Source organism: Etheostoma spectabile, chromosome 9, assembly GCF_008692095.1.
Source record: "Etheostoma spectabile isolate EspeVRDwgs_2016 chromosome 9, UIUC_Espe_1.0, whole genome shotgun sequence".
Classification (NCBI taxonomy): domain Eukaryota; kingdom Metazoa; phylum Chordata; class Actinopteri; order Perciformes; family Percidae; genus Etheostoma; species Etheostoma spectabile.
In genome coordinates, this window is record NC_045741.1 from 24,495,394 (window position 1) to 24,506,705 (window position 11,312).

General features: G+C 41.7%; 1 protein-coding gene across 2 annotated transcripts in view; it reads left to right on the forward strand.

Annotated features, from left to right (window-relative positions):
- The first annotated feature begins 1,981 nt into the window (after positions 1 to 1,981).
- Positions 1,982 to 11,312, forward strand: part of ube3a (ubiquitin protein ligase E3A) — an 11,488-nt gene continuing 2,157 nt past the window's right edge. The window contains exons 1-9 of one of the 2 annotated variants that reach the window (XM_032526716.1): positions 1,982 to 2,248; positions 3,810 to 3,895; positions 4,168 to 4,427; positions 5,011 to 6,224; positions 6,774 to 6,918; positions 7,790 to 7,995; positions 9,050 to 9,214; positions 9,925 to 10,080; positions 10,170 to 10,243. In XM_032526716.1, coding sequence (XP_032382607.1) covers positions 3,894 to 3,895; positions 4,168 to 4,427; positions 5,011 to 6,224; positions 6,774 to 6,918; positions 7,790 to 7,995; positions 9,050 to 9,214; positions 9,925 to 10,080; positions 10,170 to 10,243 — 2,222 coding nt within the window. In that variant the 5' untranslated portion in view covers positions 1,982 to 2,248; positions 3,810 to 3,893. The remainder of the gene's footprint in view (positions 2,249 to 3,809; positions 3,896 to 4,167; positions 4,428 to 5,010; positions 6,225 to 6,773; positions 6,919 to 7,789; positions 7,996 to 9,049; positions 9,215 to 9,924; positions 10,081 to 10,169; positions 10,244 to 11,312) is intronic. The other variant, XM_032526717.1, reaches the window with a different exon arrangement.

The following is an 11,312-nucleotide window of genomic DNA, read 5'->3' on the forward strand; positions in this document are numbered from 1 at the left end:
CTCAATACCACTCTGTAAAAAACTCAATACCATCTGTAAAAATACTCAATACCATATGTAAAAAATCTCAATACATACTGTAAAAACTCAATACCACTATGTAAAAATACTCAATACCACTCTGTAAAAATACTCAATACCACTCTGTAAAAATACTCAATACCACTCTGTAAAAATACTCAATACCACTATGTAAAAATACTCAATACCACTATGTAAAAATACTCAATACCACTCTGTAAAAATACTCAATACCACTCTGTAAAAATACTCAATACCACTCTGTAAAAATACTCAATACCACTCTGTAAAAATACTCAATACCACTATGTAAAAATACTCAATACCACTCTGTAAAAATACTCAATACCACTCTGTAAAAATACTCAATACCACTCTGTAAAAATACTCAATACACTCAAAAAACATACACTATGTAAAAAACTCTACCACCTGTAAAATACTCAATACCACTCTGGAAAAATACTCAATACCACTCTGTAAAAATACTCAATACCACTCTAAAAATACTCAATACCACTCTGTAAAAAAATCTAACTCAACCACTTGTAAAAATACTCAATACCACTCTGTAAAAATACTCAATATAACCACTATGTAAAAATACTCAATACCACTCTGTAAAAATACTCAATACCACTCTGTAAAAATACTCAATACCACTCTGTAAAAATACTCAATACCACTCTGTAAAAATACTCAATACCACTCTGTAAAAATACTTATGAGAAAAGTCCAAAGTGTGATGAGGGGGGAACGAGTCAAAAGGTTTTGGAACCACTACATTGTTCTTTGAACTTAACATTTTTTTTTTAAATCTAATGTGGTATACATAATCTAAAATATAAGAAGAAAGAACTAAATCACCTTGTGCGAAAAGTGTCACTGACTTATTATTATTATTATTGTGTATTAAAGTGTCCTTACAGTGACCCCCAGTGTCCAAGTGGATTACTGCAGCCGTGGCTCACAGAGACAAAGGGGTTAACTGGTGTGGGACATGATGTCCTTCTATTCAACATGTGACATGTTTATTTGAAATCTCTCTAATACAATCACAGAGCTTATCTTAGCCCACATTTATTCATAATGAATATAAAAAGTAGCTTGACAGCTTTAAGTTGTAGAATGCAAGGATGTAATTATGTTTCCTCTTTACCTTCTGAACTACTTCCCAGTTCTGCCCCTTCATATTCAGACCTTACAGGTCCCACTGAGTGTGAAGCTCTATGCCAAGCTCCAACAAACATCTCCTCAGTACCATGACAGCAATATGCACATGGATTACATAATGCATCATTTCCAAGGCCCTATTGCAGAATGAGAAAGCATGGTTTCCCCTACATACCTGCCATGAACTGTATGGCAGGTTTTATTAATGGTGTATGAATAATATGAGTTAGAGCTTATGGATGGTCCCTTGGCCTTGGTCGACACTGACTTCAGCCACATGTGTGTGGATCTTTGAATTCAGGTGTGCTTCTCTGAATTTATATTTCTGAATTAATAACCAGCTGTACTCGTGATATCTGTTCAGGGCAGGGACCAACCAATGGAGTAGTACCGTTAGGATGTACTGGATTTATGCAGTAATACTAGGTCTACCACAACAATAGCAACTGTTTGTTTGTGTATGAATTACTGCTACACATGCGCACAGGTGACTACTGCTAGTAGGCTGCTAGTGCTACTTCACATCATTTTGAGGTGTATGTAGTTTGCTTTAATATTAATGAATTAATCCATATTAACAGTCTATGGTATTTCCATTGAATGCTAAGCCTACTGTAGGAAATATCGCCTTTCTAACTCCATTCATCGGACAGCTCCATCCATTCTAAACGCTGCCATATTATATTGTAAGCGGTATATACTGTATATTCATATTTGAGTGCATTTCTGGTCTTGGAGGCGGGGGTAGTGGGGGGGGGAGCATGCTGTTTGACAGGCTCGCGCTGCATGTCGGGATACCTCGCGCTCTTGTTTACAAGATGGTAGGAGAGAGTATGTTCTAGCTGTGATTTAGAAAGAGAAAGCGTTAACCTCCGACGGGCTGACGTCGCCGTTGTCTCCCCGCGTACAGACGACGTGTCGCCGGCTAATTAAAGCTGCTCTAACCGGCGCGAGGGGGCTGAGTGCGGCGGGAACAGCTCTCAGGCTCACCGAGAGTTTTTTTGCACTGTCACTGACAGACCTCCAGACAGACTGCAGGTCCCCCCAACCACAGGTCAGTACCAGCAGCTGGACGGAACTACTGACACTTTCATGTTGCGTTCACTGCCCTAGCTGGCTCATTCCTCTGATAATAAGGAGCGGGAGGTTACTTTAGATAAAGGCCGAGTTCTCTAACCGGACAGACAGGGCTGTGTGACAGCTAGCCTGGTGTCAGCTGGCACGCTTGTGCAATATCACGGCAGTGGTGAAATCTCTCTACTAACCTTAGACTGTATATATATATATACACACACACACACGTGCATGTTATAATCTCACTTTGTTGAGTCTGTATTCACATGTCACTGAATAATCACTTTATTATTAATTATGAAGGAGCACACAGCAGCAGGAACAACACGAGCCTATTATACTTCAATTCATAAGGGACAGTATGCAGTTGTTAAGATAGTTATTCTTAGGATTTACTGTGCTACATGTATATTTTATATTAAAACATGTTTCATTAAACTATGCCAATTATTTGATTATTTTAATAGCTTTATTCTATGCAAAAAGGTATGAATAAAAGCTTTAGTCTGCCTTACAAGTTAATGTAGGCCCAGTTTAATATGCAACTTAATTTTCATCCCTATATGTAGTGGGGGGCGTTCCCTGTATCTCTTTCAGTTAAGGGGTCCTTGGCTTAAAGACGTTGAAGACCCTTGGTCAAACAGTCCAGTTAAAAATCCAAACTATGTTCATACTCAGTCAGTAAATCAGCTCGCTGACAGGCATATGAGAGAGAAAGCTATGCAGCATGTGTTCTTTTTCTATTGACCTGTTTGCACAAGGTGTTCATCCTTATTATTCATATTTCAAAATAATAGCCACAGTCAATATGTTCCATCTCACTGATTAGTGGAACAAGTTTCAACATGCTTAAATGTGCCCATTCTTAATATAGCGGCATTATCGTTTGTATACCTTGTGCAGGTTATAGGTTTTTAATAATAAATAACAATAATCTGATCATTCAGTAACATACAAAAATGTCAGAGTCTGTAAGATTAATTGATCTAACACTTGACTGACTTTAGACTACAGAAACATTGGAGAGCAAAGTGAAAAATGGCTGATGTCCTATACAGGCCACAGTTAACCTTTACCCCCACGGTATATTTTTGATTAAGGAGGGGCTTTGGCACTTTGTTTGGGCGGCGAGGGACAGAGCTTATAATGCCAAAAACAATATAAAATCAAGAGCGCACAAACTACTCAGTCGGTGAGCATAGCGATTTTCTGGCTCCATAGTAGCAGTTGGTGTTTTAGCTGTGGCTAAATATTCAACAGCACAACATGACCTCCACATGTTGACTTTAGTTTATTGGTTAACATGTTGGCTCATGTTGTTGTTAATTTAAGAAACATAAAATGTCAGCTGTATCATCATTATCAGATTTTTTTTAAATTCTCAAAAATTGATATCAGTATGTGCCTCAGAAATGTGGTGTCAGTCGGGGTTAACGAGAAACTTTCCCATTTTCTAATAGAGACTAAAAAAATGTTCTAAAAATGTCTTAGTCAACTGATTGGGTGTAAATTAATAAACTCATTGTCTTGTTTTATTATAGGCTGTGTATTTACAGTAAAAGTTTACATCATTGCTGAACTTTTCTGTCCATTGGCTCTGCAGGCGTGTACCTGAATCCAGCCGAATGTAAGTCACTCTAACTGGATAGCTAATAAACATGCAATAAGTTAGTCTGATATTTCCATCTGAAGAGTTGAACCCTTTGATGTTCTAAACCTGTGATTCTCATCTCTATGTCATTATGTCACAGTCTTTTAAAACAAGAACACGTGTAAATGTTCATTCCGCCAAATTCATTGTTATTATTATTTGCATTTCAAGAATCTGTTTATGCTTCTTTCTAACCACAGATGACTTTGACCCATCAGTCTGACTTCCTGTTTAAATATCTCACACAGGAACAGAGCGACTGCAAAGCATCTGATTGAGCGCTACTTTCGGCAGTTAACTGACGGCTGTGGAAATGGCGACTGCTCAAATGAGTTTTGCGCATCATGCCGTGACTTCCAACCTTTGGATAACAATTCAGCGGCTGCCAAAGCGCTCGAGCTGTTTAAGATTAATGCCAAACTCTGTAACCCTCACCCCTCCAAGAAAGACTCGGACACCCCTCACGTGGACAGTACGGACCTCTGTCCCACCAGGGAGAACTTCTCAGGTACTGGAAGATGCATAATAACCTGGGCCTACAGTAATGTGTAGGGTGGCCTTTATACCTTTTTATGGTGCCCTACAACATATAAAATATTCTTCACATATTCATATATCATATTTTAATGTCAAACATACATGTGGAAGTCACAGTAATCCTTAAGCTTGACTGTATGTTTGGATGACTACCCTAGCTAAAGGCCAGTACGTTTTCGTAAGTACGTCATAAATAGGCCATTTTATCTTTGCTAATATGTTTGATTATGATAATGTATATTGTTAAGTCCTTTTCCCCTTTTCAGTTTTTCGTGGGTCCTTCTTTTTCTCCCCCGGGAAAACCCGGCCGCGTTGCATTGTGGTATACATGAGTAAAATGTAGGGTACATTGTATGTACGCTCAAATTAGCTGTGCATTAGGGGTATTTCATAATGGACTATGAATAAGTGAATGAAACTAACCACTGAGAAATGGAACAGCACTTCACAATGGCTATTACTCTATATAGTGCACTATTTCCGTAACAGGGAACGGTTTGGAACACTCAGTTCACTCTGTTAATTCATTTGTCTTTTTTACTGTTTTGGTCCAGATGTTCATTACCTCACAGAGAACACAGTTTCTATGATCCTGAGTTTCTGTGAGGAGGAAGGAGACTACTCAGCTCTCAATCGCATCATCGGCAGGATTTTCTCCAGTGCCGAGGCCTTGGTGCAGAGTTTCAGAAAGGATGAACCCAACCCTGCTGGAACCCACCAGGACTCTCCTGATCCAACAGATGCCGACAAGCATGCGAAGCAGAGGGAGCAACCCGCAGAGAAGATGGGTGCTTCCTCTGCCACTGCTTTACCAGACAAGGGTCTCAACCAAATGTCCGACCCCTGCGAGGTGACGGTGGACATCGATGCTGTGCGGAGAGTCTACGACAGGTTTCTAAGCCTGGACCAGGTAGAGGCTGCTCTTGTAAACGCACTTGTTTACCTCACTCCAAACATGGAACTTGACCTGGAATACCTTGACGTGTATGAAACAAATCCAGATTATCTGAACATCTTCATTATCGTGCTGGAGAACCGGAACCTTCACAGCCCCGAGTACCTGGAAGTGGCGTTGCCGCAGTTCTGCAAAGCCATGTGCAAGCTGCCAGTGAGCGCGCTCGCCAGGCTGGCAAAGCTCTGGTCCGTGTACGGTCTCTCGCACATCCGCCGTATGCTGGAGACCTTCCAGCAGCTCATCACTTTCACAGTCGTCAGCAATGAATATGACAGCGAAAATCTGGTAAACGATGACCAGACCGTGGTCGCTGCCACTCAGTGTTTGAAAGTTGCGTTCTACGCAAATATCCTGGGCGGTGAAATGAACGTGGAGCACAACGAGGACGAGGAGGAAGACCCCGAGTCCGATGAGCTCACCCTGCATGAGCTGCTGGGTGAGGAGCGGCTCTATAAGAAGGGTCCTCGGGTCGATCCTCTGGAGAAAGAACTAGGCGTCAGACCCGTGGACAGCATCAAACCTCTCATCCCCTTTGAAGAATTTGTTAACGAGTCGCTGAACGAAGTGGTGGAGATGGACAAGGATTTCACCTTCTTCAAGGTCAACGCTGAAACCAAGTTTTCTTTCCAGAGCTGCCCGTTCATCCTCAACGTCATCACCAAGAACCAAGGGCTGTACTATGACAACAGGATCCGGATGTACAGCGAGCGGCGCCTCACGGCCCTCTACAGCATGGTGCAGGGCCAGCAGCCCAACCCCTATCTCAAGCTCAAAGTACGCCGAGATCACATCATAGACGACGCCCTCGTCAGAGTGAGTCACAACTCCATATTTTACTGATGGGTTTCCGCGGGGTCTTAAGAAGACCTGTCAGGGCACGCCCTCATACTCTGCTTCTGACTGGCTAGTAGTCCTTACCTAGGTAATGTCAGGACCTCATACTCTGCTTCTGACTGGCTAGTAGTCCTTACCTAGGTACTGTCAGGACCCTCATACTCTGCTTCTGACTGGCTAGTAGTCCTTACCTAGGTACTGTCAGGACCCTCATACTCTGCTTCTGACTGGCTAGTAGTAGTAGTACTAAGATGGAACAGAAGTGAGATGTCTCACTCTGTGGCTAAAACAGAGAGCTCAACACACAGGGTGAAAAGAGGAGCTGCAGCAATGTGCAGTACAACAAAATAATGGTGTTTTTGAAAATTAAACTATGTAAAACTATTCTAGTACAACCTCAAAATACAGTTATGAACCTGAAAAGGAGCAGAATATGAGCTCTTTAAGTCTTAGATTAGATGTGATGACAGGTTGAGGCTGGACCCTGCTGTGTTTGTCAATGAATTCAAGCTCCGCCTTGTCTTGCAGCTGGAGATGATCTCCATGGAGAACCCATCCGACCTGAAGAAGCAGCTGTTTGTTGAGTTCGAGGGGGAGCAAGGTGTAGACGAGGGAGGAGTTTCAAAAGAGTTCTTTCAGTTGGTCTTGGAGGAAATTTTCAATCCTGACATAGGTGAGATATGAAATCACAATGTATTGTGTAGTTGTGTAGTTTTTACATTTGGTTCCCAGGTATCCCTGTTGTATAATGAATAATGAAGAGCTCAAGCAGAGATTGTTCTTGCACGGGCTTTAACTTCTGGATATATGGCAGCGTTGCCACAACAAATATATATATATATATATATATATATATATATATATATATATATATATATATACTGTAAAAAATATCTCCTCACTATTTGCTAGCTGCCTGTCCCCAGTACACACTGTAAAAAAGTGGGGGGTTAGTGTGCAGAAGACCAGAAGGGAGGGAGAGGGGGATGGGGGACAGGATGAGGAGGAGGGAGGGGCGAGCTAGCCTCGTTTTGGTTGAAAATACTTTGAACGGCAACAAGAAGTAACGTCACCCAACATTGCTTAGAGCACCTTTAAGAAGCTGGAATTGGAGAATTTTAACTTTTCTTTCTAAAAATGTATTTAATTTATTGTCGGGATCATTCATGATGCATGACGCCCTGCATCTGCACCCGCTAAAGCTATTGGCTTTATTGCCAAGAGTTAGATGAGAAGATTATTACAACTCTCATATCTGGCGCATCGTCATCACACAAAGTAACTATGGGCTTGCGCAAATTATTTTGAGGGCCAGGGACAACAGTCCTAACTCCGGCTCATTCACAGTTACTTTGCTGTTGATTAATGAGCAATGTCCCTGTCAAATAAACAAATGTATTAAATTAAATGATGTCATTGTTTTCCAAATGCTCTGTTTTTACCTTTTTGAAAACTCTGCACCTGTACAGTAACAAGAACTGTTCCTGTACGTATTTATTTTTCACTTTATGTGAGTCTCTCCTTCTGTTTGACTTCCTGAACAGGAATGTTCAGCTACGACGATGACACCAAACTGTTTTGGTTTAATTCGTCCTCACTGGAGAATGAAGCACAGTACACCCTGGTTGGACTTGTCCTCGGGCTCGCCATTTACAACAACTGCATCCTGGACGTCCACTTCCCGATGGTGGTCTACAGGAAACTCATGGGCAAGAAAGGGACCTACCTGGACCTGTCAGACTCCCATCCAGTACAGTAACTTTCTCCAACGTTAAGATGCACTGAAAGACAATACAGCAGTTCTGTATTTCTAAATATGTTTTAGAGAGCTCTTCTATTGCTGAAGATGTGTATGATATTGTAATTTTACTGGTAGAATTAAAAATAAATGACGCTTCAGAAACATACATATTTGCTTTCTTGTTGAGAGTTAGATGAGAAGTTAAACTCATGTCTTTACATTATATTTGAAGCTAAAGTCCGAAAACCGTAGCTTAGTTTAGCTTAGCATGAAGACTGGAAGCAGGGAAAAACGGCAAGCTTGGCTCTTGTGTCTCTCACGTGATGTTTTCAGGCAACTGATGGAGACTAGAGGAAGAAAAGTCCAACATCAGTTTGTTTTTACTCTTTGGTTCTTGTGTGCATTACGGGGCATTCACACCAAAAAAAGCGATCTGCAGATTTTCTGCAGGCATATTGTCAATGAAACGGCCCGTTTGTGTTCTTAAACTCCCAACAAAGCACACGTAGACTTTAAATTGCAGTGAGACACAACGAGGGCTTTGTTGTTGCAGGAAACATTTTCACCCTCCTGGTGTTTAAAGGTTCTTGTGGCAGCCATAGAGGCAGTGATGTTTCCTGTTAACTGGACCAGCTTCTCCCACCGCCTCAAACCAGACAGGTCTGATCGCCGGTCACATGATTGGCCTCTGCAGTGTGATGACGTGTTTCTCCAAAAGTTGAGTCGTTCTCAACTTTTTGCCGCAGGGCCGCTGCATTTTTTTGAGTGTCCATTCATCAGCACCCCCCCCCTGTCCCAGCCTAAAAACACCACCTGCGTTCAAAATGAATGAAAATGTGTTTTTACCAGACGCAGGCAGTCTGAACGCGGCCCTAAACAGACGAGATATAAAATGTTGTTAAGACCAGGCTAGCTGTTTCCCCCTGTTCCCAGTCTGTATGCTAAGCTAAGCTAGCTATAATCAAGCTGTAGTTTCATATGTATGTAGTCTCAACTAACTCCTGACAGAAACAAAATCTCAAAACCATGTCTCCAACATCAGCTGTTTGTTGTCTTCCTGCAGGCTCTCTACCACAGTCTGAAGGAGTTGCTTCAATATAGCGGCAACGTAGAGGAAGACATGATGCTCACCTACCAGATATCACACACAGACCTTTTTGGAAACCCGATCTTATATGACTTGAAGGAGCAGGGAGACCAGATCCCTGTTACCGAGGAGAACAGACAGGTGACGTGCTCCGTCTAAACCATGCTTATTTTCACATGTTTACAATAACTGGAACTATTAATTATTCACTGCACCTTTCATGAAAGCATGCAGCCCAAAGTGCTTCACAGAACCAACTTTGATGAAAATCCTGTTTTGATGGCTACATGTAAACGGGAATATTAGTGGAATAATCTCTTTTATTAGTCATGTAAACAGCTTTATCGTCTTTTTGGAACAATTATGTGCATGTAAATATAGTCACTGTCAATTATTCTGTTGAATATTTTAAAGACAAAGATACTGTGGTTACTTTCACAGAGGTGAGAAGAAACTACAACATATTCATTTTAAAAAGCTGGAATCCGAGAATTTTACATTTTTCATAAAACTATGACTCAAACCGAATAATTGATTTTCAAAATAGTTAGATTTCTTAAAAGTAAGTTAGTACACAATGGCTGTTTCTGTCTGGAGTTAATGTCTACCTACATTATTAGTAGAATCAATAGCTGGCACATATTATTTGTTCCTCTTTTGATGTACTGTACATTTCCCAAGCACCGCAATAGAAACTCAATGTATATGAAAGAGCTAAATGATGCAACTCAACTGCCGGTTTCATGAGCGTGCTGTAGTCTGTAGGCCGTCTTTCCTCTGTGGAGAGAAGGTGTTAACATCCTTAAAAAACACGTAACACACCGTACTGCTTTTACATCTCTGTTTGACAGGAGTTTGTGGACATGTATGCTGACTACATACTGAACAAGAGCGTGGAGAGACAATTCAAAGCCTTCAAAAAAGGTTTCTTAATAGTCACAAATGAGTCCCCACTGAAATATTTGTTCAGACCTGAAGAAGTAGAGATGCTTATCTGTGGAAGCAGGGTGAGGAAACAACGCTTCATTTAGATTTGTGTTACTTTATTGTAGCCGGTGTTCTATGACTTACAGAGAAATCTCTTGGGATTCCACAGAAACTTGACTTTGAAGCACTTGAAAAGACAACCGAATATGATGGAGGTTATAGCAAAGACAGTCAAATCATCAAGTAAGTCCCAGTTACCCTTTATCCACATACACAGCACACCAGTTAAAGGTTAACCACTTTTTTGTCGTATTTGCTCAAACTGTCACTGTGTTCTGACGCTGCTAAATGAAACATATTATCTGTAAAAAATAATGCGTTCCTCTGCCTTCTCCTGTTGCTCCTAAAGGCATTAAGAAAACAACCAATCAGAGCAGAGTCTCTAACGCCGTGTCAATAGGCTCGTTTGAGGTGAACCGCGCCTTGCCTGTAAAGTGAACGAGAGCGGGGGGGGGGGGGGGGGGGGGGGGGGGGGGGGGGGGGGGGGGGGGGTGACAGCAACCCGCTGTCAGGTCAGACAGACTCTAGCTGCTTCCTGCAGCCGTCAGACTGAACAGGAAGTCACAGAGCCACTCGCATCCTGTTAGGTCTGATTCCGATTCAATCTAATGTTATCAGACCCACATATCAGCTGGTACCCAGTCTCCAGTTGTTTTTATTAAGACAGAGTGGTGGTCATAATGCTGTACATGAGATCTGTTGCTGATGATTATTAACAACACGCTGTAGATGATCCGTGATCTGAACAGATTTAGTCTCTCTGACTTCTTAATGTCACTATCGGCCACATGTGTTCTGTCCAGAATAATCCTTTAAATCAGACAAATAGCAGTTACAATCCCTCCAATTCAAAAACAATTAAAAGGTTTATATAAAACGTCATCATGCTCAGTCAATTTTGAACCAATCAGCTGAGAGGCCGGCGTTTCCCAGCATGCTCTGGGTCCGCCTTAGTCTTGCGATTAGTGAGAAGTAACTGCGGCCACCTTGATCTCATGAGTTTATCGTTGACCACGTGTGCATGACGTCAGATCAAGTGAGACACACGTCTAACCGCCATGCAGCGGCGGCAACCTCGTCTCCAACGAAGATCAGACGGTCAAACCAGGCAGCGCTGATCCAAGAGGGTTTTAAAGATATTGTTACTGCGTTGCCTATTTCTCTACTCCAATGTTTTCAGAAACACATTGTGTGTTGTTTAGCTGTAAAATAAAATAAAAGGCTTGGTCTGGTCGGGGGGGGGGGGGGGGGG